Below are 27,789 nucleotides of genomic sequence, written 5' to 3'. Positions count from 1 at the left end.
GAGCCGGGGCAAAGGACACTGGAGCCCATGGGAGGTCGCGTGTGGGACAGAGAGGGAACCCGAGCTGGGGTCACCGAGCAGGGCCGCGAGGCTGAAGTTACTGCGGAGGCAGCGGGTGGACGCTCAGGAGAGCGAGGGCGGCTCTGGGCACACCTGGGCGAGGCCCCGAGGCCCGGCCAGCTCCTGGGGCTCCACGACGTAGGTCGAGTCCCCGTCGGAGAAGACGCCGCTGCGGAGAGAGGCGGGGCTACCACCGGGCCGGCCCCCGCCGGAGCCCCGCCCTCGGAGCCCGCCCCCGCGTCCTACTCACTGCAGCCCCCGGCAGGTGGACAGCGCCGCGAAGGAGCGGGGGTTGCCCCTGAGCTTGCCGTGGTAGTAGCAGTGGTCTCCGGCGCCCTGGGGAGCCAGGCTGGTGAGCAGGGCGCCCGGGCCTGGCTCAGCGCCAGCGCTGTCACTGAAGGGCGGAGTCCCGGGCAACCCTAACTCCAGCCTGAGGACGCTGGGCCAGCCGAGGGCTGGGAGGGCGGCTGGCAGCGGCCTGTCCCGGGCACCTGCTGCAGGAGGCGCGGCCCGGCCTTACTCGTCCTATGTTTCATCACGTGACCACGCCTGCTGCCTTCGGACCGCGGTCCCTGGCTGAGGAGCTGGGGCAGCCGGGTCCTGTCCGTGGTCAGGCAGAGGGACCACCTTCCTGGCCCTGCTCATTTGCCCTGTCCAGGTTCTGGCCCGGGCACAGGGACCCATGTGGCCTGCAGCTGGGCTCTAGGGCAGGGTGGTTAGGCTCTGGGGACACAGCTGGCCCAGCACACAGGGCCCTGTCTTTGTGGCCTCCGGCCCCATGGGCCTTGGCTCGGGGTCCTGTGCCACCTACATGCCCAGCTCCCTGCTGACTGGGGCCTCTGAGTTGGGGAGGCCACCTCCACCCCATCCCTTCCCCAAGGACTCACGGTGCTGTGCTGAGGTGTCCCTTCCCGGCTGAAGTGTCGCTCCACATACTGAGAGGACAGGAGGTGACTGGGACAGCAGAAAGCACAGTCACCGAGAGGCTGGGGCAGGCCCCAGTCCCCTGTGCCCTGCCTGCCCAGTGGGCCACACTCACTGGTTCAGCTCCAGGTCCAGGGTGAAGTTGGAGTTGAAGGCTGGGATGACAAAGCTCACCTGGGCCAGGTGGGCAGGCTGGCACGAGGGCAGAGAACAGTCAGGCTGAGGCCACTGGGCAGGTCTCAGCCCCTGGAGGGTGGCAGGGGCTCCACGAAAGCCTCTTGCTCCCCGAGGATGGAGGTGCAGCTACCCTCCACTCTGCACCCCCTGGCCCGGGGCACTGGTCCCCCCTTCCAGCCAGGGCCTGAGCTGGTCTCCAGGTGAGGAGACCGAGGCAGGGCCCTGGAGGATCATGGGAAGGGAGAGGGGACCTGAGGTGGATGGGGCTGACCCCGGGCCCTGTGCCATCCAGTCAGAAGGAAAGGGGTTGGCTCCTCTGCCTCCGAATCCATTGCCCTCTGCCTTGCCCAAAGCAGCTCATCTTTAATATTTCAATCTGCGGTTAATTTTTAAACACGGAAGTTTTCCTGATGAATTTTTCAGAGGGGCCTAGGCAGCGGGGCTGGAGGCTCCTGGTTGCCATGGCAACATACCCATGAGGCCTAAGCAAGGTGGCCCCGTCCCAGGCCTGGGCACTAGCTCTGGGAGGCCGGGACCTCAGAGCCCCCAAAGAGGAGGCAGGGTGAGGGGGTGACACCCAACCCAAGCTCAGCGTGGTGCATAGGAAGGGCCGGGGACCCCAGATCCCTCAACCAGGGCATCTGCTCCTGTCCTGGTGTCATGGTGAGGGAGAAGGTGCCCGACAGGATGCCCCATGACCCCTAACTTGCCTGGCGGCTGCCACCCCCTGCAAGTCCTCATGGATCAGGCCTGAACCGGGATAAGTGTCCCTGTCATTCCCACTTGACTGCCAGGGACACTGAGGCACAAGGAGGAGACCACTTTGCCCAAGGTCACACACAGGGGGTGGCGGGGCTGGGACTCGAGGCCAGGAGCCCAGGCCCAGGCCCCCATCTGCAAGGCAGAGCAGGAGAGAAGTCCACCGGGTCCCTGGAGAGAGGGCACTGTGGGAGTGGGGCTCGGCCCAAGGACACTCCCTCACCCCGCCCCAGGCTGGCCAGGGTGCCCAGCTCCTCCGGACCCCAAGAGCATCCACGGGACTGGAAATGGAAAGCCAAGAGCTGGTGTCCTGGGTCCTCTCCCCGCCCTGGGGCCCAGGTCGCCTGCAGCCTGTGTGACAGCCACCGGCCCTGGCCACCAGAGAAGCAGCCTGCCCAGGCTCCACAGGTGACCTGGCTACCGCGGGAGCCTTGAATTTGCCCTGAAGGGTGAGAGGCACTCAGAAGTCTGCCTCCCTCAGGAGGCAGCGGCCAAAACATCCAGCCTCCACCCCCTGCACAGGCTGGGGAGCCCCACCCAGGGAAGCCCTGGTTGACAGGGGAGCTTCATGCAGAGCTGCACGGCCAGAGGCAGAGTCTGGCTAAGTCACTGAGTTGCCTGGGGTGGACTGGAACTTGTGATCCTCCTGCCTCAGCCTCCCAACTGCTGGGATGACAGCGGTGCAGGGGCCTCCTGTGTACTGCCGGGGCTGGGACCGATGGAAGGTGGTCAGGAGGGCTCAGGGCATCTGGTGGCAATGGAGGAAGAGGAGAGAACTAGACCTTGCCAGGGAGACAGTGCGGTCCCTGAGGGGGAGCCGGGTCACCCTGAGTCCCAGCACGTGGGAGCTCCTGCTGGCCCAGAGCCCTCCCGGTGCCCTCCTTGTCAGGCCCTGACCTTGCCCCTTGCTGCTGCTGCTCTCATGCCCAGCAGCCTGGTCACAGCCTGCCTGGCTGTCGGGGCCTCACTTCATGAGTGCCAGGGTGAGCTCCATCCTGGCCAGATGTGCCTGGGAAGGGGCCGGCCTCACCCTCCACAACACAGGGTGGGGTGGAGGAGGCACAGGGCCCCGGCATGGGGAAGAGGACTACAGATCGCTAGGATGTGACCGCTCAGATGCCGACCCCTGATCTCCGAATTCACCCCAAACCCGCACCTGCCCATCACAGGGGCTCAACCCAGGGGCCTCTGGAGCCTTCAAGCACTGCTTTTTTTCCTGGTACTGGGAGTCAAACCTAAGGATGCTCCACCACCAAGCTACATCCCCAGCTTGATTTTTAGTTTGGACAGAATCTGGTTAGGTTTCCCAGGCTGACCTTGAACTTGAGGTCCTCCTGCCTCAGCCTCCAGAGTAGCTGGGATTGTAGGTGTGCCCACTGTGCCATGACCTCGAGTCCCCTGGAGCAAGCTCCACACCTGCTTTTCTCCTGTCCGGGGCTGAACACTCAGTGGGGTGAAAGGCGGACGGGCTGAGGCAGCTGCTTAAGCCCCAGCCTCAGTTTCTCCTTCGTGGAATGGGGGTTGTGAGGGCTTCTGAGCCTTGGTCAGTGCACTGTTCTCATGGGCCAGTGAGGACGGGAGCCTGGACACAGTCTCCTGGGACAGGGATGCCAGAGCAGTGGCTTTGTCTGATATGGGAGGGCCGTGCAGTCTCCCTCTGGTGTTCTCGTGGGGACGGGGACACCAGCACCTCTTGGGCTGGGTGCCTGCTGCTGGGCAGGACTACTGAGCGGTCCCGCCAGGGGACCCTGCCCCAGCAAGGCCCAGTGCCCCATTTACCAGACCTTGAGAACAGGTGGATGGATCTCCAGGATGGGATGTGACCTACATTCCGAGGACAGAGTCACCTCCTCACAGGGTTGCCAGTCCCTCTGGGGACAGACACTGGGCAGCTGGGCTCCTCCAGGCAGCCAGCAGGGAGCCAGGGAGGCCAGGGCCTGGCAGGGAAGGCCGAGGTGTGGGGCTTGCTGGGTTCCTCTCTGAGCAACAAATAACACGCAGCACCCAGGCTGGCTCGGTCACATTGGGCAGGACCTGCCTGGGGCCACCTGCCCCAGGGCACTTCAGGAAGCCTTTTGAACCTCAGTGCCTGGGCACCCCAGAACAAGAGGGCCCTGGCCCCAGACACAGCCCCAGGATGGAGCAGAGACACATCAAGGGCACAGGCCTGGGCTTGCTGCCCACCTTGCCAGGCTGGACTGAGCCACACCTAACTGTGCCTACTCACGTCCCAGCCGGGTGACCAAGACCCTCCCCAGCAGGCCCCTTCATGCTCCCCACATCCTGCCCACTCCTCGGTCCACATGGCAGCTCCACATGAGCCGGGAAAGGTGACCCTCAGGACATGGCCCGGCCCCTTGCCCTGTGGAGGCCCCTTCTGCTGGGAGCAGCCGCTCTGCACTGCACTTGGCATCCTGTGTCCTCCTTGGCGAAGCCCCACCCCAGCTCCCAGAGGGGACAGAGCTCAGGCTGGGGCAGTGGAGAAGGACAAAAGGTCCTGTGTGCCCCTGTCTGTAACTCTGGCCCTGAGTGCTGCTAACAACCCCCGGTCCCGAGCGTCTTGTGGCTGGGGTCTCTCCAACCTGTGGGACAGGGCAGCGGCTCTTGGATTTGCACCCAGAAAGGCAGACTCGAGCCCGTTGGTGAGGGCCTTCGAGATGGGGCCTCTCCACTTCCCACTCCCGGCTCCTCGCTCACCGTCCTCATCCTCTGAGATGCAGGCTGTTGTCCTGGGCTCAGGGGTCTGAAGATGGGGCTCTGCCAGCTGGCCTGAATGTACCCTCAGATCCCCCCAGGATCAAAGTCTCGCTGTTGACCCCACACCTGCTGGGCCGGGCTGCAAGCTCTGCCACTAGCCCACTGGGAGACATTGGCCGTGGCACCTGTGTCCCGGCTTCTTCTGTCCTGGCTTGCAGGCCGGGAAGCACCCTGGGACCCAAACCGAGGTGCCCAGAAGCCGAGCAGTGCAGTGGCCTCAGAGGAAACAGCAGCCAGCTCTGCCGCTGAGACCTGACAGCTGGGAGAGGCGCTTCACCTCTGGGGCCCGGGTTCCCCCGGCTCACAAGCTACAAGATTCAGCACAGTGCCCACCCCTGAAAGTCCACAACCCTCTCCTTCACCAGGCAGGTCCACCGGCACAGGGGAAACTGAGGCACACATAAGCCAGGGCCCTGTGCAAGTCCCCAGCATGCAGGGCATCCAGTCTCACACACCCATCCTGACCTCCACCCTTCAGAAAGGAGAAGTCTGCCCCGTTGAACCCTCACTTTCAGTCCTGCCCTGGGGCATCACCCCTTCCCCAGACTGGGCACTCAGCCATCAGGACAGCCATTGAGTCCTCGCCAAGGCCTTCTCGGCTGCAGAGTTCACAGAGCATCGGCAGCTACCCACTGCCCATCCCACCTGCCTGGCAAGAGGCTGGCCTGGAGCTGGCCTCTGCCCCCACCCTGCCCAGCGCCGGGACCATCCGGCCTCCCAGTGGGCGGCGAGATGCTCCATCTATTATGCATGCTCCTTCCTGCCCGAGCGAGCCGCAGCCTGGCCCGCCCCCTCCTCCTGGACGGCTTTTAACGGAGTGCATTAGGCAGGGCCAGATGCCAGTCTGACAGACGTCGGTAACGCTAGCCCCGCTCCCCTTCTGCTCCGCAGCCAGCCCGATCTCCTCCCACTACTCCCAGCTGCCAGAACGTCCCGACTTCAGTGGCCCCTGACCAGGCTGCACACCTGCGTCCCGGCCAGGCTTTGGTTACCAGCCCCACCGCCCCAGGGCCCTGGCCAACTCTCAGCTCCCAGATCCTGGGGAGCCGAGCAGAGCTGAGTGAAGATTCCATCTGGGTGATTATCATTCACATGATATTAATTAATTATTAATTGCAATTAATCTCCTTCATTCCTCCCCTTCCTCTGGGGTGCAGGAGGAGCCTGGCACGGACATGGAGGAGGGCAGGCAGATCTGGGGTGTGGACAAACTTGAGGCCTCTGGCCATTTCCCAAGGGCCCCCTCCAGCCAGGACAGGGAGGAGGAGGCGCAGCCTGTTGGGGCTCAGGGGGAAACCGAGGCAGGGCCAGCAGTAAGCGACTGCCTTCCAGGAAGCCCACGGCGCGCGAGCTGTGGGAATCCCCGCCCCCAGCGTCCTGCCCAGGCCCATCTTGAGTACAGCCTCACGGCTGGAAGGCCAGGGCGGTGGGGAGGGGACCGCGGCCTGGGCTCCGGGGTGGGGCGCCGGCACAGGGGGTCCCCGCACCCCACCCCGTCCCCACTCACCGGGTCCCCGGGTGGCTCCCGGCGGACGCGCGTGTCCAGTTGCTTCCTCCGCACCTCGCCCCCGGAGCTGCCCCCGACCAGGCGGCTGGGCTCGGTGACCTCGGCGGCCGCGGGGCTCCCTGGCGCCCCCCAGAGCAGCACCCCGCGGGGACCCCGCGCGCTGAGCCCTGCGGAGACAGGGCGGCTGGGACAGGCGCGGGCGCGCGTGGGCGGCGGTTCGGGCCTGGCCGCCACGGAGCGGACACAGATCGTGGGCCCCGCCCCGCCCCCGCCAGCCCCGCGGGACGTGGCCGGGGCGCGCGGGGTCGGACGGGGGCCGCGGGTCACTCACCGGGCGGGGGCAGCAGCGGCAGGAGCAGCAGAGCCGCGATCGCCCCGCGCCGCAGCCGCCGCATGCTTCGCGCATCACCCTCGGCCGGGCTGCGGCGGGAGGACTCGGGGACGCGGGGACGCGGGGACGCGGGGGACGCGCGGACGAGGATCGCGGGCGGCGGCTCAGCGCACTCGGGCCCCGGCCATCCCGGCGGGCGGCGGCGCTGGGTTAAGAGCAGCGCGGGGCGCGTGAGCCGAGGCCCCGCCCCTCCCGCCCAGCGCCCCGCCCCCGCGCCGTCGCCCCGCCCTCTCCCCGCCCTCCTCGGCAGCGGGGTGGGGGGCTGGAGGATCCGCGAACACCCGTGGAATAGCGCGGAGGGAGGCGGGGTGCCAGGGCGGGGGCTCTGACTCCGGCGGCCGTGTGGGGTCCGCCCCGTTCCCCGGCTGCCCTCCCCCATGTCCCTTCCTGCGGACGCGGCGGGTGGGCGGAGTCTCGGAACCTGGACCCCGCGCCTCCTGTCGGATCCACCCGCGGCCCAGCGATCATCCCACACCCGACGTCCAGCCGCTTCGCGGCCCGCAGGCTCCCCCGCCTCCAGGGGGCTCGGGATTGTCACCCAGCCACCAGAGCCCCGGCCCGGGGCTCTCAGCGCCCGCCTGCCTAAGCCCTGGCCTCCACAGCACCGCTCCTTGGCGCCCCCAGCCCAGGTCTGGCCAAGACGGGCCCCAGCTCCAGGGGCAGGGGCTGTACCTGAGACGCGTGGGCTGGCAGCGCCAGGGGCCGCCCCCCAAGGCAGGGCATTCCACACTCACTGGGGCCACGTGCCGCGGACAGGGGCCTGGCTGTGCCTCCCCCACCCGGCTCTATTTCAGGAGCAGGAGAGGTGAGAAGACAGCTCCCAGGAGGCGCTGGCATCCACCGTGGAAGAAGTGACGCCCGGCCACCTGCCCCAGATGCTCAGCCAGGCGAGTGGATCCTCCCCGGGGAAGACGCGGGACAACCTCCAGGCCAGGGGCTCCTGCGAATGACCTGCTCTGTGGGACCGGCTGAGGCTCGGCACTGCCCAGGATGGGGGCCTCTGCACTCCCTTCCACAGAGGGGAAACTGAGACTCTGAGAGGTGATCTGAGCCTCCCAATCCACGCAGCTGTTCAGTGGCAGGCATGACCCAGACGAGCCAGACGGGAACAGAGGGGGCTGGCTGCCTTGTCTCAGCCCCAGCCCACTTGGCACCCCAACACTGGGTACGGTCGTGCCCACAGTGACGCACTGTGCCCCGGGCAGGGGGGGCGAGGAGCCCTCATCTGCCCAGGCCCACACTACAGCCAGGTCCGTGGTCCTGGGACCCTCAGCTTCCTGTGGAGCCTGTCCCAGCCCCAGGGAGTGGCAGCCTCAGTGGGGCTCAGGAACATGGATCCTTGGCCCCAAGGCCCCTTCCTCCCTGGGTTCCCAGCCCCAAGCAGACCTTGGTGATATCTTTTTATTTTTTATTTTTGGCAGCGCTGGGGATTTGAACCCAGCGTCTTTGCGCTGAGCCACACACTTCCCTAGCTCTTTAATTTTGAGAGTTCTGCTAAATTGCCTTGAACTTGGGATCCACCTGCTTCAGCCTCTGGTGTGTGCCACTGCATCTGGCCCCAGTTGGACATCTTGAGCCTCCGTTGACCACACTGCTCCTGTCCCTGAGGTGCTGTTGCCCCATCCCATGTACTGTCAGGTCAGCCTCGAGGCACCTGGCTGGGCGAGGACTTGGCTCCAGCCCCTGCTTCTGGCCCAGTCTGGAGCTGTCTCTGGCCTCAGATCGGCGCCTCACAGGCAGGACCTTCCTGGGGCGTCTCCCTCACCAGCCCTGGCTCTTGCTGGGGCTGCCTCCCCCACCGCCCTGGGCTGGGGCAAGGGTGCCCAGGGAGCCCCAGTCTGCAGCTGTGGCTCGCTCCTGTGGTCCCCTGCGGTGCCTGGGGCTGGTGGCCACTGCCTCTGCTGCCTTGGTGCCACCCTGTCATAGTTGCTGTGTGGCCCTGGCACAGTTGGGGGCTGGTCTCCTCCCCAGGACTGGGCCTCTCCTGCCCTGCAACTGGCTTCCCACACTTTCCCACACGGAGCCGCACTGGGCAGCTGACCCTGCCTTGGCACTTGCAGGTCAGGGAGTGGCATCGGGCCACTGTCCAGGCCAGGTACCCAGACCAGGCCAGCCAAGGTGAGAGCTGAGCTCAGGGCTCCAAGTCCCAGATGCCCACTGCCTGGACAGGGCCTTGCACCAGCGCTGGCCCACGTGAGCCTGCTCCTCTAGGTCCCCGAGGGCAGGGAAGGGGCTGCCAGGGGCCCTCTCTGTGCCCAGCACATGCAGCCTGGGCCTGATGCCTCGGAGTGAGTGCTGAGCCGCTGGGGCACCAGGATCCCAGGCACAACAGTCCTTGAGAGGCCGGTGGGGGGAGCGTGGTCACCCCGGAGTCTGGCTGCTGCCGCTCCCCATGCAGAGAGTGGGGCCTCGGGACCAGGAATGGGGTCTCCAGTGCCAGGGAGGCGCGGGCAGAGGGCAGGGGAGTGGGGTGGAGAGGAGCTCCCACTTTCGAGCTCAGGTGCTGGAGGGCTCTGTCCCGTCCTGGCTCAGCGCCTGGCAGTGGGGTCCCGCTGACCTCACCTTTGGGCCGGGCTGCAGTGCTAGTCAGGACAGTGCCGGGCAGAGACGCCCAAGGCAGTGTCGTGATGCACAGGGCAGGATGGGGCCTGCGCAGCAGCTGCCGTGACAGTGTGGGGAGCCCCGGGCAGCCAGCTCCTCCGTGGGAGGCGTGGGACAGGCAGGCCCCGTCCCAAAAGAAAGGGACGAACCCTGCGGGTCCAGGCCAGCCACTGTGTGGGCGCCACGGCGGGCAGAGTCCCAGCGGAAAAGCGGGAGGGCTGTGCTGCCCCGCGAGGAGACCCCTCGGTGGCTGCAGGGGCCGGGCCGCTGCCCACACAGTGCACACCCGCGCGTCCACTTACCCTCAGTGCCTGTATTTACACCTCCTGAGTGGAGGTTAACTGTGAAATTTGATGGATGCCGCAGAAAGGCTAAACAGGGGCCCCGGGGACAGCCAAGCATACCGCTCCCCTCCTTCCAAAGTCCCGCTCAGCTCACGCCCGAGAGGAGGCAGAATCCCACCGGGTCGGCTTCCGGCAGCGGCGGCGTCTGAAGACAGACGGGCTGGGAAGGGAGGGAAGAACCACAGCACAGGCTGCAATAACAGAAGCGGCCTCGGAATCAATAGCAAACCCATTTCTGTCTGCAGATCAATGGCTCGCTGTGGCACGGGCAGGCGTGGGACAGCTGGCGGGGAGGCCAGTCCCCAGGGTCCCCGCTGGGTGCGGGCGTCCTGGAGCCGAAGCCCTCCCCCCTTGGCTGGGAGGAGCGGCGCCGGGGAGGGGCCGGCTGGGCAGGCATGGCCTCCCTGCTCCGCCCGCTCCCGTGGTCCTGGCCCAGGCAGAGCCCCGAGGGTCCGGACACTGCCAGGTCAGCACATCCCGGCCCTGCGAAGGCCTGGCGGTGAGCACCCCTCCTGGAGGCCCGCAGCTCTGCCCACCGGGTGGGGGCGGAGACGGGAACGGAAAGGCTGGGCGCCCAGGGCCCAGGCCAGGGCTGGGTGAGTGGGCAGGTCGGCCTGCTGGGATGAGGGCTCCGATGCACAGCCCTCAGCTTGGGGGAGCCGTCTCCCAGGGCCAGGGCGGGGTGCTGCTCTATCAGCAGGCTGCAGGGAGAGAGCCACAGAACCAGAGCCACTCAGGAGGCCTGAGCAGGTTGGGCAGATGGGGCTCCTGGGGGCACTGCAGACCCATCACCCGAACCCTCGCCAGCGGGCAGCCCCAGTGGGGTCCTCTGTCCTCTCCTGCTCCTTGGCACCTGGGCCTGATGGGGTAGAGGGGTCTCAGGACAGATCTGGCCACAGTCAGAGGCCGGGGAACCCGAGGGCCTTTGGGACAGGAAGGCTAGTGAGCTTCAACAGTGGGTGGCTGGGACTGCTGAGGGGCGGCCTGCAGGGGAGAGAGCAGGGCTGGGAGGCTGCTCTGGTTCTGACCATGCTGCAGTCCTGAGCCCTCAGGGCCCAGAGCACCTCCTGGGCCTGGTTGGGCCGGTGAGCGCTGTGGTTTACCGCCTGGAAGGAGGCCTCGCCCTCTGCACTGCAGGCCCAGAAGCCATGGCCCAGGCGGCCAGGGTGGCCTGCTGGGCTTGGGGTGCTGGCTCGGGATCCCCAGCAGGCCTTGTGCAGCCCTTCCAGGGCAAAAGACCCTTGCTCAGCACCCTCCTCCTCATCGATTGTCACCCCTAAAACAAAACAAGGACGCCAGAAGGAAAGTGAGGAGGGAGAAGCCTTACAGCCTGTGGCTGCTGCTGGCCCCCAAGGGCTGCTTCTGGCCAGAGAGGGCAGAGAGTGTGTGGATGTGGCCTGGCCTCGAGTGGGCTCACCTGGGGCTGAGCTGGGCAGCGATCTGCTCCATGTCACAAGGTGGGCTTCGAGGGTGGGTCCCTGGTGCTGGGCACTCTGGAGATGCTGGCAGGGCCAGCAGGCCTGAGAGGAGGCTGGGTGTGCCTCCCAGTGGCCTCTGCCCCAGGACACGAAGGGCAGAAACAGGAGCCACTGGGTGGGTGGGCGCCTGGGGCAGCTCCCAGTAGCCCTTCCTCTGGGCGGCGCAGGAGCACAGGCCTGGCTTCTGCTCCCTCTCGCTCCTGGTGGGGAGGAGGTGGGGAGCGCTCACTGCTGGGCCCAGCAGGGGGCAGGGGCTCTGCGGGCAGTCCTAGCCCAGGCTCGGGTCCACGGCCAGGGTAGCAGTCAGGGCCCACCTTGCCTGTGCCCCCTTGTCCCCTATCCCAAGCCTGGTGAGGCACACAGGTCAGGGGCCTGGAAGTGGAGGAGGAATTCAGCTCTGAGCCTGCATGAGGCCCCATCACACCCGTGCGCCAGACCAGGGAACAGCTCTCCCAGCAGTGAGGGGCCTGCTCTGCCTCAGCTCCCCACCTACAGCGCCCCTCCCGCATGGCCCCTCACTGCCCCTCTCACAGCTGCCACCTTCCAGGGCTCTTCCCACTTGGCCTCTCATGGGAACTGCAACCCTGCACTTCTAACGGTCTGTGGCCGGCAGGCCTGAGAGGTGCACACCTGTTATCCCAGCGCTCGGGAGGCTGAGGCAGGAGGATTGACACAGGTTTGACGCCAGCCTGGACCACACAGGTCTCAAAACAACACAACCACAGAACAACCCCCAAATCAAATGGCCTGTGGCCATTGCTATTGGGCTGTCCTAGTCAAGTCAACACGTCCAAAATGTTCTCCTTTAGACTTTTTAAGTATGATACAAAGCCTAGAAAACATACAAAAAACGCTGATAAATTCAACTATGTACAGCTTTTAAAAACGTAGGCATGGCAAAAACAATAAAGCTGTTTCTTTTTTTTTTTGGTACTGGGGATTGAACTCGGGACCTTGCGCTTGTGAGGCAGGTGGCGAAACCACTGAGCTACATCCGCGGCCCTATTATTTAACTTTTTAAGATGGGGTCTTGTTCTTTATGAATAAAACATCAATAGCAGGGGAACTAGCAGAAAGAATCAACAACTGGGATCTCATCCTATTAAAAAGCTTCTGCACTGCAAGAGAAACCACCAACCGAGCTAACAGACAACCTACAATGTGGGAAAAAATTTTTAGCAGCTGTACCTCAGACAAAGGACTACTATCTAGAATATATAAAGAACTGAAAAAAATCAGACCCCCCAAATTCAAAGACCCAATTCAAAAATGGGCATCTGAAATGAACAGGCATTTCTCAGACAAAGAAGTAAAAGCAGCAAATAAACATATGAAAAAATGTTCAACATCACTGGTCATTCTAGAGATGCAGATGAAAACAACACTGAGATTCCACTTCACCCCACAAAGAATGGCTGCTATCAAGAAATCAACCAATAATGAATGCTGGCGGGGGTGTGGGGAGAAAGGAACGCTTCTCCATTGCTGGTGGCAGTGCAGACTGGTGCAACCACTGTGGAAATCAGTGTGGAGATTCGTCAAAGAACTAGGGCTAGAGGTCCCATTTGATCCAGCTATCCCCCTGCTGGGTATCTTCCCCAAAGAATGAAAAGAATCATACCACAGTGATATATGTGCACCCATGTTCATAGCAGCACAGTTTGTAACAGCTAAAGCTTGGAAGCAGCCCAAGTGCCCATCAACTGGAAACTGGATAAAGAAGACATGGGTTTTTTTTATAAAATGGAGTACTGCTCAGCCATAAAGAATGACAAAGTAGAGACATTTACAGCTAAATGGATGCACATTGAGGCCATAGTGTTAAGTGAAATAAATAGGACACACATGTGTAAATACCGAATAGTTTCTCCACTGTGAGAAACTGAGAGTGTAAAGAAGGATTAAAAGGATTAATAATGAATAACTGATAATTTGAAATAGGAAAAGGTCCAAAGGGGTAGGGGTAGTGGGAGGAGATGGGGAAAGGAAAGAATGGAAAGGAAGAATTGTGAGAAAAGAAAAAAAATGGAAACAAAGTCTATGTAAATAGGGAAGGGTGGAGGGCTGAAGGGTGCACAGGTAATGGGGAAAAATAAGAACCAAGATGCATCATGTACAGGTGCAAGCACCCAATGATAAATGTAAACGTATTATATACCTAAAATGTAACAATAAAAGAATTTAAGCAAAAATAAAAAAGGACAGGGTCTTGCTAAGCTGCCCAGGCTGGGCTTGAACTTGCAGTCCTACTGCCTGGCCCTCCTGAGTGCTGGGGTGACAGGCCTGGGGCTTCACGCCTGGCTCACTCTCTGTGTGCGTGGTATACCTGGGTGCCATCTCTGGTGACAAACCCAGAGCTAGAGGATGGATACAGACTACAGACTTCACTTCAAACCCTTCATTATTCTTGAATTTTGATCCGAAATATAACAATTTTAAAATGTGAAAATCATACATTTCTTCTGTGCTACGATTTAGACCTAAAATGTCCCCCAGTGCCTGGCACGTGCAGGGCTGGGCTTTCCAAGGGTGCTGGGGGGTCTCGAGGGCAGGGCCTGGGGGCGGCTGGGCTGGTGGGGCTGGGAAGCCCCCGGTTCCCCTCCAGGGACTAAGGACTGGCTCCTCCTGAGCTGCTGACGGGCAGTCACCCTGGCCTCCAGAGTCAGCACACTCCCTGAGGGCTCTGCACACACACAGCCTCCCCACCTCCGCTCCCAGCCCCAGCCAGGCCCTGACGGCCTCTCCCGGTCCCCGTGCCTCGGAGGACAGAGGAGGGCGGAGAGCACCCTGAGGCTGCCCCTTCTCCACCCACCCTGCCCTGCTCTGCTCCAGGCACCTCCTCTGCACTCGGCCCCCAGGAGAGGCGCCAGCAGCACCTGGCACAGGGTTCGGGGAGCCCGGCCCCCACAGGTCCACTCTTGGGCGGGCGTTGCCAGCACGGGGCACCCAGAGCCACCCCGGGGACTCAGGCGCTGCAGGTGAGGCACAGGAGAGACTGCCCTGCTGCCTGGGACACTCGGGTCAGTTCTGTGGTGGGGATGAAAAGGACACCAGCAAAGGGAGGGACCCGAGAGCTTGGCTCGCCATTCCCAAGAGACTCTGCCACGGCGACCCCGGCGACCCTGGGGACCAGACACCCAGCCAGGACTGCTCCAGCCGCCTGGGGCCATGCACTCCTCCAACAGACTTGGGCCTTTGGGTCCCAGAAAAATTCAGGAAAGCATTTAAACTGGTGGTGAAAAGGATGAAACTTCCTTCCACTCTGCAGGGCGGGGAGAGGAGGCAGCGAGAACACAGGGCAACGTCCACCAGGACTGTCCACCTGAGTCATCCAGGGCTCAAGGTCGCAGGGGACAAGGAGGGCGTGGGGTGGAGGGGCACCGTGCAGGGCCTGTGGGGGCAGCGGGAGGACACCACCGCTCGTGTCTTCAACCTGGAGGAACGGGCCTCAGCCTGGCTGCTGCAGGAGACTGAAGCTGTCGGCACCTGCCCACCAGGGCCGTGCCTGCCCCAGCCCAGCTCCCCTGGGCTCACTGTAGGGCCTCCGGGGTGACCTTGGAGCCTGTCTCCCCCCACCCCTGCCAGCACCACAGAGCCCTGGCTGGGGGACCAGCCCTGATGGATTCTGGGTCCCACAGTCCCCGCTTCTGGCTACACCCTGGTGCTTCAGAGTCCTGAGTGGCTGAGAAATTCCACAGGCAGAGCCCTCCCTGAGGAGAGAGCCAACAGGAGGCGGGACAGAGTGTTCAGTGAGCCAGGTGCAGCAGCTCCCACCTGACATCCCAGCACTCTGGGAGGCTGAGGCAGGAAGATCACCAGCTCGGGCAATGAGCAACCCTGTCAGACACACACACATTTTTTTTAACTTTTGAAGTATTCTTAGTGATCTTTGTAAGAGTATAGTAGAAAAATATCACAGGTGAAATCTGCTTTTTGAAAAAACAGGACAAAGGGGTGCTGAGAAGACAAATTTGGAATTGACCGAGCAACTCCCCCTGGTCATTTTCCGCAGTTATTTACATGATTCACACAAACTCTCAGGCATGCAGAGCCGCGATGCCTTCCCACAGAGCCTGGGATCCTGGAGCCACCCCAGCACTGCGCTGTGGCTCCATTAATTACTTGCGGGACGGCACTGTCTTCCTAATTAGCTGCAAGGTGATTAAAATCCGTTCCCCACAGAGGTCCCTGAGCCTGAGCGCTGGCCTGAGCAGGTGCCAAGCAGCTCCCGCCGTGCTGAGAGCGCCCATGCTCTGGGAGCTGCCCCTGCGGACAGAAAGTGGGGTGAGGGTCGGCGGAGCCGGCCTGGCCGCGAGGCTGAGGGGTGGTGAGAGGGCCCGGACGATGCCAGGTGGCACGCGGGGGCACTCAGCGTGCAGCTCTGACCCCTCGGCCCCACAGGAGCCACAGCTGCACCCCCAGTGCAAGGGGAGGCCGCACCATGCAGGAGACCCCACCCAGGACCGCTCCTGCGGTACTTCCAGGCTCTGTCCTCCGGGCCACTCCACAGGGCCAGGGGCCGTAAAGCCGAGGTTAAAAGCTAAACAGAGAGATTTAGAAGTCAGCAAGCTGTGGCCAGGGCCCCAGGACCTGGGACCCGGGACCCCTGACTGCTTGCGCCTCCACCCCGGGGGGCTCGGGCTCTCGGCCACGCTGGGGGAGACACAGCCCCAGGCCCTCCTTTCCTGGATGTGCCCCAGACCCGCCCCGAGACTCACGCGTGCGCAGTGGAGCAGTGGCGTCTAAAGAGCGGCACTTCTGATACACCCGTGGCCCCGCCCAGGGAACGGAGCAGCCGGGAGACCCCACAGCAGCGGCCCCTGAAGACCAACCCACCGAGCACAGCAGCGCCCGCCACTCCGGGGCCGGCCGGGGCTGAGCTGGCAGCTGTGGAGCTGGCTGCTCCCAGTGTGAGCTGCTCCTGGATGGCGGCCTCGGGGATCTGCAGACCCCAGCCTTCTTCGGACTCAGCTTTAGTGAAGCCCCCGAGGTTTACTGAGCCTGCTTTCTGATGGGGTACATGTTTTTTTCTTGTTTTGTCATCTGGGAATTGAATCCAGGGCCTTCGCACTGAGCTTCACCCCCAGCCCTTTCTAAAACACTTGACACAGGGTCTCCCAGGCTGGGCTTGAACTTGCAATCCTCCTGCCTCAGCCTCCCAGAGTGCTGGGATGACAGGCATGCGCCACCACACCTGGCTGAGTACCCACAATTGTTTGGTTTTTGTTTTTGCAGAACTGGGGATCGAACTCAGGACCGTACGCTTGCAAGGCAGGTCGTCGGGTCACTGAGCCACATCTCTGGCCCAGAAAACAGAGTTCTAAGCCTAGTAAAGGAAGGAATAACCAGGGCTGGGGATGTAGCTCAGTGGTGCCACTGCCTGCCTCAAAAGCACAAGGTCCTGAGTTCGATCCCCGGTATCAAAACCCCCCCAAACCCCCAGAAAACAAAAGAAAAAAACCAAAAAAACCAAAAAAAGAAAGGAACAACCTCACAAGAATTTGAAGGCCGGGGATGTAGCTCAGCAGTACAGCGCCTGACTGGCAAGTGCGAGGTCCCGAGTTCGATCCGTGGTACCAAAAAAATAATAATAATTTGCAAAACAGTGGCCCCCCCGCCCCTGGCTGCATGCTGTCCCTGGGCACTCCCAGGTCTCATAGGCCAGGACTGACCCCAGGCGGTGTGTGGCAGGGGCCTGGGAACCACGAAGGAGGTGGCTGAGGGCCACAGTTCTCTGGCCTCGACCCATGAGGCGGTGACAGGTCAGCACCCCTGCCCTGTGCGGCGGCCCCACCCACCTCAGGCGCCTGGCACTCTTCCTGCCCCCCCCACAGACGCCCAGGGCCAGCTGCTGCATGGGCACCGTCCGCAGGAGACGGGGCTCCACTGTGGTCACTGCCCTGCCCAGTCACTCAGGGGCCACCTGCTGGCTGATGTCACATCTGCACCTCCCAACCGGAGGCTGCTCAGCTGGGACCCGGCCTGGACACCCGAGGCCCTGCAGCCTGGCGTCCCCTGCGCACAGGTGGGAATGAGGCCTGGTCAGAGCCCGGGTGGCACCTGGGGAGCAGAGTGCAGCACCCCAAGGTGGGTCAGGGCACACCCGGCTCGGAGGACGGGGCAAGGTCAGCCACTGACAGCCCAGCCATTCTGGTGTAAATTGATCTCAGTGACAAACAGGTCATCAAGGCAAGGCAGCCGCAAAAGCAGACACGAAGCAGACAGCTGGCTAAACTGAGTTGGACTTCGGACCTCTCCGGCCTGGCCCTGCCCTCTGCGGCTCAGTGTCCTCTGTGCTGGTACCGCTCTGCCCACTGTGAGGTCTCCGGTCAGGGGCGGCCCTGTTACACAACTGCAGTGCGGCCCTGGCTCTTGGAGAGGCGGCAGATGGGCTGGACAGCAGGCGCAGGTGCCCGCCCGATGCCAGGCCACAGCCATCCCTCTGCCTGCGTCCCCACCCCGCCCGGCGGTGACGCAGGACAGAGCCCCTGAGCCTCAGAGTGACCCGGTCAGGGCGGGCCGCAGCGTCCATGTGCAGGGCCCTTACTTCCCAGGCACGGGTGCTGCGCTGCACGCTGCTGCCACCCTGAAATGACAGAGGGGACTGGTGGCAGTGTCACGTGGGCCCTGGGTCCTTCACAGGGCATGGGACATCTCCCGACCCCCGTCCTCCGTATGCTTCTGTACCACGGTCACCCCCAGCGGGAAGCCGCACAGGTTCTGTCCTGCAGCGCCCTCTCCCTCATTCTGGCCAAGGCAACGCCCCTTTTATTTCTTTTGAGGGCAGGTTTCCTTGTTTTGAGACAGGTTTCACTGTGTAGCCCACACTGGCCTTGACCTCACAGAGATCCTCCTGCCTGGGATTACAGGCGTGCACCACCACACCCTGCCAGGTTTTTTATGTTGCCTGGGCTGGCCTTGACCTCTTGGGCACAAGTGATCTTCCTGCCTCAGCCTCCTAAGCAATTGGGACTACAGGCAGAGACCACTGTGGCCAGCCGTGCCATCTTGGTTTTGTTTTAATGACGTCCCACAAACTCCTGCCCTTCACTAGGAGGCCCTGGAGTCCACATGTGGGACAAACGCTTAGGAGTGAGAGCAGCAGAGCCTGGAGGGCCTGCCACCCCAGGCTCTGACAGGGAACAGCTGAGGACAGGGGACATGACAGCCTAGAGAACAAGGCAGGTAAAGTCACACCTGCCAGGCCTGGTAGTGCACGCCTGTCAGCCCAGCACTCTGGGAGGCTGAGGCAGGAGGATTGCAAGTTCCAGTTCAGCCTGGGTGACTTAGTGGCTCAGCAAGACCCTGTCTCAAAATAAAAACAAAAAAGGGCTGAGGATGTGGCTCAGTGTGAAGGCCCGGATTCCATCCCCTGTACCAGCAAAAAAGGAGAAAAGCAAAGCCATGCGGAAGGAGTCGGGCCAGCGCCAGGGCAGTGCTTGCCGGGTACGCGTGAGGCCAGGGCTCGGCTCCCAGCACACAAAGCAACACGAGCCGCTGGCTCAGGTGCCCAGAGGGAGCCGCACTGGAGCCTGAGTGGCCCGCACAGTCACCGGGCTGCGGTTGGCCCTGGGTGCGGGCAGGCCGGGCCTGTGTGAGGCCAGGGCTCATGGGGTTGCACACCTACCTGCTCGGCCCCTTAGCGCCAGTGCCTGAATCCAGGTGGGGTCAGGTTAAACCAACGAAGCTAAAACGAGACTGCCCAAAGCGCTCCACAACATCTACTTCTGTGTGTGCGTGCACCCGCGGACCTGGGGATTGAACCCACATCCCCAGCCCTTTTCATTTCCTGAAACAGGGGCTCACAAAGTTGTTCAGGTGGCCTCAGGCTTGGGATCCTCTGCCTCAGCCTACTTTGTTTACACAAACCCCTCTGCCGCCCCCGGAGCTCTCGCCAAGTCTTTGGCTTTCCTTGGGGCCTGCCATGGCTGCCCTGGGGCACAGCTGGAGATGATGCCTCCATCCCATCCCCTCTCTTGTCTGCCTGCTCTCTGGCTTTGCCTGTCTGCAGCTGGACACGATGTAAGTGACTTCCTTGCTGCTTTTACTTCTTTGTCTGAGAAATGTCTGTTCATTTCAGATGCCCATTTTTGAATTGGGTCTTTGAATTTGGGGGGTCTGATTTTTTTCAGTTCTTTATATATTCTAGATAGTAGTCCTTTGTCTGAGGTACAGCTGCTAAAAATTTTTTCCCACATTGTAGGTTGTCTGTTAGCTCGGTTGGTGGTTTCTCTTGCAGTGCAGAAGCTTTTTAATAGGATGAGATCCCAGTTGTTGATTCTTTCTGCTAGTTCCCCTGCTATTGATGTTTTATTCATAAAGAACAAGACCCCATCTTAAAAAGTTAAATAATAGGGCCGCAGATGTAGCTCAGTGGTTTCGCCACCTGCCTCACAAGCGCAAGGTCCCGAGTTCAATCCCCAGTACCAAAAAAAAAGGTGTCTGATCCTTCCTGTACAGCTTGTAAGCCATCACTATCTGCTCGTCCAGCGAGCTATGCACTGCTGTCCCAAGGCCTAGTGCTGTGCCCCTAGGTCCTCCCAGTCCAGCTAAAATGGAAAGCACCACTGGGCCTCGTTTCTGCCTAGTAGGTGATGCCCAGACAGCAGTCCCAGACCCTGGCGTGTAACAGACAGGTCAGGGAGGCACAAGAACCTTGACTGGTGGCTGAGAAGGGACAGTATAGGCCATCCCCACAAATGCAAATGGGGGAGTGCTGGCGGTCCAACTGGAAGAGACGTCTTCACACAGCTAGTAAACTAGGCTTGGAGGATGCCCCCGATGAGAGGAGCAGTTGCCCATGACCTCAGCAGGGCTGCTTTGGAATAGGCGAGGGGCCTGGTGGGTCTGGCTCAGGTTGATGTTATTGGCAGCTACCGCCAGGGCTCAATAAGGCAGGGCAGTCCAAGGAGTACAGAGCCAAGAGTCAGAGGCCTGCGTGGGGTCTGAGGCCATTCATATCCAGTCTGTGCTATTAATGAGGGTGAGCATATCAGGCAAGGGGTTGAGGCCTTGTTAGGAGGGAGGTCTTCTGGAGGGGTAACAGAAAGTGGAGGCTCGGCGCTGGAAATCTTAACCTTGGCAGTCCGCAAGGGGGTCCTCCAGACCCGTTTCACCTGTAAGGTCCACCAGGCGCTCTTTCCTCGTCTGTCCACCTGACATCTGCAAGTTGGCCCTGTAACCATTCTGAGCCAGAGGGATTTTGAATGGTAAACCGAATAGGGTTAGTTTCCTAGTCTGCATTCAAGGCATCTGTTACCTGGGGAAGCTTAAGGAGAGGCCCTTCTGGGTTAGTACAGTAGTGTGGCAGTCTCAGCAGTTACACAGCTGACCCAATCCGGGTCACGACTCCTGGGAACTGTCTCCCGGAGGAGTTTCCGTCTGGTAGTGTAACCTTCCCATCCAGGACATAATAAGTGTTTTCCATTCTCTTTGCGCTATTCCTATTTCCACCATTCCCCTCCACAATTTACAGCTACAGGCCAGGAATACATTTCTCTTGGGCAAGTATCAAAGAACAAAGTGACACCGGTCGCTTTGTGGTCCCATTTTGTGGTTCTTAGAACTCTGTAATGTTGGTGGATATGGGTTTGGTATGCCCCGGCATAAATTCTGGCCTCGAATTCTCAGTGTCTGGCATCCAAGGCAGGTAGGGACCAGAGGAGCTCAACTCACGAGAGAAGAACAGATACCAATAAACAGTAAGCAATGTTTTGTGCAGCAGTATAGGTAGGTGGAACAGTAAACCAAAATCCTATCAGGAGCAGAATACAGCTCAAAGTTATTAGTCCAAACCCACAACAAACTAGGAAGTCCGAGGTCTGGGTGTTCATCCCACAGTAGTCTTTAGCTGTGGATAGACTCGGCAGCTTCTGGAGTGTCGAGAGCAGGGCCTTGAGTGTGTTGTCCCCTCAACGAGAGGTTGGCTTCTCCAGGCAGATTTTCCAACAGTCGTCTGGGTGGCTTAACTCGGGAGTGGTGGATCCAAGGCTGGATTTATGAAATTTTAATGGCTGTGGGAGTGGTTAATAGGATCATAGGGCTGGGGATTTAGCTCAGTGGCAGCGGGGCTGTCTGGCAAGCGAAAGGTCCTGAGTTCGATCCCTGGTACCAAAAAAAAGAGGATCATATAGGGAGGGCCCTTTCCACAGTGGTTGTAAAGGTTCTGTATTCCAATCCTTTACCCATCCATATCCCCAGGATTGTGTGTGTGCAGGTGTATCTGTGGGTATGGCAGGTCTCAGGTGTATTTTTGTGTAGCTGGGAGAATGTCTTTCCTAACATATGAGTTGTTCCTGTAAGAACAGGTTACCCAATTGATGTAAGTTTTCTTGGAGGCCTCTTATTATGGATGGTGGGCCCCCATATAAAATCTCAAAAGGGGTATACCCAGTGGGCCCATGAGCTCGGGACCTTGAAGAGAGCCATAGGGAGAAAATCTACCCAGAGCTTTGCAGCCCACAAGCTGTGTACAGGTTGCATTTTTTTTGTTTTGTTTTTTGTTTTTGGTACTGGGGATTGAACTTAGGTCCTTGCACTTGTGAGGCAGGCGCCCAAACCACTGAGCTAAATCCCCCGCCCCGGTTGTATTTGACTTTCTGTGTCTCTGCCAAGTTCTGAGTTCTTTCTGCCACAGATGCAGGCCACTGTCACTGCCTGTGGACGGAGCAGTGCTTATCTGGGACGATTTCTCTTAGCAAGGCCCTACAGACTTCAACCGCATTTTCTGTTCTGGTGGGAAAGGCTTCTGGCCAGCCTGAGTATGTGCAGACAAGCACCATGAGATATCTCATGGTGACAGGGCCTGACTTCAGTGAAGTCTATTTGTGAGTCTCCGAAAGGGGAGCGTCCACCATGTTGGATGCCTGGGGGCTGCCAGGGCCCCTGGGTTGGTTCAACTTTGGCACAAGTCTGGCATTGCTAGCTGGCTGAAGCACAAACTGAGGTTTGTTTGGGTATAGAACAATATCGACTTTGGGCCGGGGATTTAGCTCAGTGGTTTCGCTGCCTGGTATGCAAGCGCAAGGACCCAAGTTTGATCCCCGGTACCAAAAAAAGCCCCCCAAAAGACAAAAATAAAAACAATATCGATTCAAAAGTTGATTCACTGCAGTTTTCCCTCCATGGGTGATCACGGTGCCGTTTCACCCATGGAAGGGCAAGTATTCCAGGGATGAGGACTGTCAGGACCCATAAGCCTCCTGGCCCCAGGTGGGCTCCTTCCTGATCTGCCAATTTATTTGCTTCTCTGGTGTAATGGAGGGGCCACCCTGAAGGGTGAGGACCGCGTCAGGGGAGTATCCTGTAGCGCTTCTAGGTTGCCTTTTAATTCATTGATTGGACCACTGGTTTTCCAGGTGGAGCTTTCAGCAGCCAGCTTCCCGTCTTTTGTTTTTTGATGTCCCTTACAGTGGATGATAGCAACCTTTTCAGGCTTTCAAATCGTAGTCAAGAGTTGAGAGGTTTTGGGCCGGGGATTTAGCTCAGTGGTTTCGCCGCCTGCTGCGTAAGCACAAGGACCCAAGTTCAATCCCAGTACCAAACAAACAAACGAAGAGTTGAGAGATTTCATCCTTATTTTTAATTTGTTTCCTTCCGCTGTGAGAAGTCCTTGTACAGCATTCTGTGGACATGAACAGTGGTGAAAGTATACCTAGAGCCAGTGTAAATGTTTACTTTCTTTCCTTTTGCCCAGTTTAGGACTTGTCACTGAGCAGACCAGCTCTGGGGAAGAGGCCTGGCTAGGTGCACCTCTTCTGTGGTGACAACGGCATATCCAGCCTGACGCTTTCCGTCCTTGACTGAGCAACACCCATGGTGAACAGAGCGCACTCAGCATCGGTTAACGGTCCCATCAGTAGGTCTGGCTGACTGGCGGAGTTCATGGGTCAGGGCCGGGCAGTCGTGGTCTGGAGGGCCAAGCTCGGTGGGCAGGAAGGTAGCTGGGTTTGGTGGTTTAGTCAGTTGGAAAGTGAGCCAGGGATTTTCACAAAGCAGTCCTTGATACTGTGCAACACAGCTGTCTGGGAGCCAATGGTGTCCCCGGCTGCTGAGGAGCTCCAGAACACCGTGTGGCACCTGCACTGTCAGGTTCTGTCCTAGGGTCAACTTGTCTGCCTCCTGCAGCAGGAGGGCGGTTGCTGCCAGTGCACTCAAGCAGGGAGGCCAGCCTTGGCTACAGGGTCTAAGTTCTTAGACAGATGTGTGATAGGCCTCACCCAACAGCCGATCCTTTGGGTCAGGACCCCTGGTGCTACATGTCTTTGTTCACCAAGGCACAGGTTGAAGGGCCTGGTCACATCAGGATGCCCTCAGCCGGGGCTGCTGCCGGTGCCTGCTTTATAGTTTGGAAGGATTTGGTTTGGTCTAGAGTCCAGTCTCCTGTCTTCTTCTCCTCTTTATCTCCTGCTAGCATGTCATATAGGGGTGTGGCCTTTTCAGCAAATCCCAGTGTCCATATCCGGCAGAACCGTGCAGGCCCCAGGAACTCTCTTAATTGTCTTTTATTATTGGGTCTGGGGATAGAAAATATCACTTCTTTTCTTTCTGGCCCCAGGCGTCTTAGTCCTTTCTCTAGGTTGAAACCTAAGGCTACTTTGGATTTACATATTTGGGCCTTTTTCTGGGAGACCTTATGGCCACTGACCAGTAGGTGGTAGAGGAGAGCCTGTGTCCCTTATTCCAGCTACAAATCAGCAGGTCATGTATGTACTGTGGAAAGGCGCAATTGAAATCAGCATGTGGAAATTTGGCCAGATCAGTGGCTAATGCTTCTCCAAAGAGTGTGGGGAAGTTCTTAAAATCTTGTGGAAGGCGGGTCCAGGTAAGTTAGCCTTTTCGTCCAGTCTCTGGGTTTTCCCATTAGAAGGTGAAAATGAGCTGGCTGACAGGAGCGACTCAAAGACAGAAGAAGGTGTCTTTTAGGTCCAGGCAGGTAAACCAGGCAACATCAGGGGGAAGCAAACCCAGGAGGTATAAGGGCTGAGAACCGCTGGGTGCAGAGTTGTGGAGGAGTTGAGAGCACGAAGGTCTTGCACTGGCCAGTAATCCCTGTTGGGCTTCCTTACCAGGAGGGAGTGTTCCAAGGCGACTGGCAGTCTATCAGGATTCCAGACTGTTTCAGGGAGGAGATGTGTGGTTGAATACCAATATGGGGCTCCCCAGACAGGGGTATGCTTTGATAGTGATAGGAGTCGCTGTTGGATGGAGCTCAGTTGTAAGAGGGGCATGATTTTTGGCAAGTTCTGAAGAGTTATCTTCAGCCCAGACTTCTGGGAAAAGTGTCTTTAAAATTTCAGGGCTCTGGCTGTCAGATCATTTTGCCTGATGGAGCCACCATTCTTCTTCTCAGGGCACAGTCAGAGTCAAAATTAGGTCTGGGGCTGAGGCTGCAGGTCCAAGCCTGAGTGTTGCCGGCTGGTTTGTGTTGGTTTTTTTTTTTTGGTACCAGAGATCGAACTCGGGACCTTGAGCTTGCGAGGCAGGTGCCAGGACCACTGAGCTAAATCCCCGGCCCTGCCGGCTGGTTTGGAGTGATGAAAATTGTGGCCCCCAGCTTAGAAAGGAGGTCATGTCACAGGAGATGAATGGGACATCCAAGTATGTACAGGAATTTATGTTTGACTAAATGTTCCCCAGTTTCACAAGACTGGCTTAGGTAGAAGTCTTTTCCTGGATGGAACTCCAGAGGCTCTGACCACTTGGACTCGTTGAGGTCCCAGAGGTGCAACAGGCTGAGTTACAACTGAATGTTCAGCCCCACCGCCCACAGTAAAAGTCACCGGTTTGCCTCCTACTTTTGCCATGACCGTGGGCTCTCAAGGGCCCAACTGAATAGAGCCTGGTTTGTCCTAGTTGTCCAGATTGGACAAGGCAAAGAGGTTCAGGTTGGGCTGGCTTGCATCCTTTTTATTCTGCAGGAGATGTGGTCAGTTGTCCTTCTGGTGCTCATGCTGCTGACAGTAGGCGCATTGATCGGGGTCCAGAGAGAATGTTCTTCCAGTGCTATTACTTCTTTGTTGGTAGGGTCTCTGGGATCCCTTCCATCATCTATAGGGGTTTCCGACGTTTTGTGCCCCAGGAGGAGGAGCCTTTCCTAAAGCTGCTGGAGAGGAGGGCAGCCTTTGGATGATCTTGGCGGTTGGCCTCATGTCGTTGTTCTCTTTTTTCTTTTCTTTCTCTGTTTACAAAATCTTTTGGGCAATCTGAATTAACTGAGTTGTATTCATGCCTACAAAGCCCTCCATCTTCTGTATCTCTCTTTGAGTATCATTGGGTGGCTGAGCAATGAAGGCTGTATTAATCACTTGTTGATGTTTGGGGGCTTTGAGTCACAGGGCGCACAGACTAGGTAAGCTTCACATAATCTCTCACAGAATTCAGCTGGGCTTTCATCTGATTTTTTTTTTCATCTGATTTTTTGATGATAGCTGATACCTTTGACATGTTTGTTTTTTGGGTACTGGGGATCGAACTCAGGACTATGCGCTTTCAAGGAAGGAACTGGAACCACTGAGCTAAATCCCCGGGCCCCTTTGACATGTTTATAAGCCTTTTCCCACCCTTTTTAAGACCCACTAAGAGGGCATTCCGATACTGGTTTAAGGCTTCTAGTCCTCCCACTGTGTTACGGTTCCAGTCTGGTCGGCCCCTAGGCAACACTTCAGCAACCCAGCGGTCTGGGTCATCTAGAGCTGGAGAGGCTTGGGCCTCATCCAGAATCTGCCGTTGTTCCTCTGTGCTGAAGAGAGTCACAAGGAGTTGCTGACAGTCATCCCACAAAGGCTGGTGAATTTGGAAGATGGAGGTTACAAGTCCCATCATCCCTGTGGCTTCTCAGTGTAAGAGGGTTGTGGTTTTTCCAGTTCAGAAGGTCGCTGGTGCTGAAAGGCTGGTGATACCTCAAGGGCTGCTGGCCAGGCGATGGGGGAACTCCGGATATTCATGCAACAGCATCTGAAGGTGAGCCAGTGGTTCAGACTGCATGGCCCATCGGAAATGAGGTCTGAGGGGGGCCTCTGCTGGCTCTGGTGGGAGTGGTGAGGATCCTGCCTGCACATCAGAAACTAAATGGAGCGGAGGAGGCAGAAAAACAGTGCCCTCTGGACTTGATGTCGCTGGTAATGTTTGGTTGCGCTGGAATCAGTGGAGAAACAGTACCAGGTGGTGGCATCTGAGAAGGGTGAGGCATGGTTCCAGGCCCAAGGTTAGAAATTGGTTGCTGTGGGACCAGAGGAGCAGGTGATGTCACCGGTGGAAATGCTGGGCTGAGACCAGGCAATGTCACCAGAACAGGAACAGGCACCCTTACTGGCGTGGCGGCGGCTAGGCTCTGGTGAAGGAAGTGCTGTGCCGGAGCAGAAACTGGAAGCAGATAAGGCGCCACTGCTGGCTCAGGGGCGGGGCCTGGGAAGGGAAGGGCTGGGGCGGAGGTGGAGTCGGGACATCACTGGAGATGGGCAGGTATGGCTGGGAGGCAGAGTCAGGCAATGCTGGCGCAGGGCTAGGGGCAGGCACCAGAGGTGGGGTCGTGGCACTGAGGCCGAGCTTGTGGCACCTAAGGTGGGGGCGAGTCTGATTCTCCCTGAGAAGAATCCTCTGGGAGGACCAGATAGTCTCTCTGGCTGGGTCTTTTGTCATTGTTCCCAGGACTGGCGTGGCTCTTCTGCACGACTAAAATGGCTCCTGGGTTTTCATGGCACAAACACGGATCACAGCAGCAAGTTTAAGCAAAGTTGAAGCCATGAGTCTACAGGGAACTGGTCTGGGCAGCCTCCTTCATCAATCCCAGTAACTTTGTTCCAGACTTGGCGGAGAGTGTCTGTATTCAGTCCCCTCCGGAGGCCATTCTGGGCACAGTTTTGGGCAGTCAAGGTCACAGAAGGTGTGCAGCCTCTGGTGTTTCACTTTTACTCCCTAATTACCAGCTAGCCCTCCCTAAAATTTTCTAGCATACATTCTAACACCGCGGGTTTGGACTGACTCATACCCTGCTGGCTAGGCGCCTAGGTGTGTGTGGTTTCCCTGGACTGGAGTCACAAAGGATGGGTGCCCCTCCCCTGAGGGAAGGACCGAGGAAGTGTTCAACTGGCCGCGGGCCTCTCAGCCACTTGAAGGACTGTCCAGGCTTGAGAGGGTATTTATCTCATCACAAGAGCCTCCACTCGGCCTTTTCTTAGATGCGTCACAGAATCACAGAATGAGCTCAGTCAGACTCCGTAGGAAGAGGGATCACCCCTCTTTGCTGTGTAGCTGCATGGACCAAATACTGAGGATGGTATCTGGTTGCATTCATTTACACTCATACTCTCCAGGCATGCACAGGTTAAACCTTCCAACCCCCATCCCAGGGATTCTCTCCTCTCTGGCTAGCAGGCAAAAACTGAAAAAGAACCCAAAACAAGTGAGAAATGTTTGTTCTCGAAGAGGGTTGGCCAAGCCCTCCTTCCACCATATGGGGCAGGATTAAACAAATTAAGTAGGGTGCCCCTGGGGGGTCTTACCTTATCTGATGACCAGACTGGACTAAACCAGATGAGCATCCTCACTCCTTCTCGGTCCTGAAAAACACAGGCGGTAAGCAGTTCATCCTCAGTGCTCTGAAGACACTCAAGAGGAATCTCTGAGGGCGTGCTATCCCTTCGAGGGGCTGGGAGGGCCCTGCTCCCTCCGTAAGGGCTTCGACCAATGATTTTAGTCAGCGCGATCGATTTCCCCGGCCAACACACCAAATGTAATGGTAGACTTGTAGTCCATAGTGTTACAGCTCTTAATGGTTTAGTGGGATCAGAC

General features: G+C 59.1%; 1 protein-coding gene across 11 annotated transcripts in view; it reads right to left on the bottom strand.

Annotated features, from left to right (window-relative positions):
* Positions 1 to 27,789, bottom strand: part of Adam11 (ADAM metallopeptidase domain 11) — a 43,375-nt gene that overhangs the window by 5,777 nt on the left and 9,809 nt on the right. For 7 of the 11 annotated variants that reach the window (XM_087202483.1, XM_087202486.1, XM_087202484.1 and 4 more), the window contains 5 exons: positions 27,501 to 27,557; positions 1,100 to 1,176; positions 948 to 1,014; positions 311 to 396; positions 154 to 229 (listed from right to left, as the gene is read on the bottom strand). In XM_087202483.1, the coding sequence (XP_087058609.1) occupies positions 154 to 229; positions 311 to 396; positions 948 to 1,014; positions 1,100 to 1,176; positions 27,501 to 27,539 (345 nt within the window). In that variant the 5' untranslated portion in view covers positions 27,540 to 27,557. Of the gene's footprint in view, positions 1 to 153; positions 230 to 310; positions 397 to 947; positions 1,015 to 1,099; positions 1,177 to 6,184; positions 6,352 to 6,515; positions 6,704 to 27,500; positions 27,558 to 27,789 lie in introns of those variants that run through there. The other 4 variants (XM_021240205.2, XM_021240206.2, XM_087202482.1 and 1 more) reach the window with 2 other exon arrangements.

The sequence above is a fragment of the Heterocephalus glaber genome, unplaced genomic scaffold, assembly GCF_053883595.1.
Source record: "Heterocephalus glaber isolate CG9 unplaced genomic scaffold, H.glaber_assembly_v1.0 deba00001773, whole genome shotgun sequence".
Lineage (NCBI taxonomy): Eukaryota > Metazoa > Chordata > Mammalia > Rodentia > Bathyergidae > Heterocephalus > Heterocephalus glaber.
This window is presented reverse-complemented; position numbering and strand designations above follow the sequence as displayed.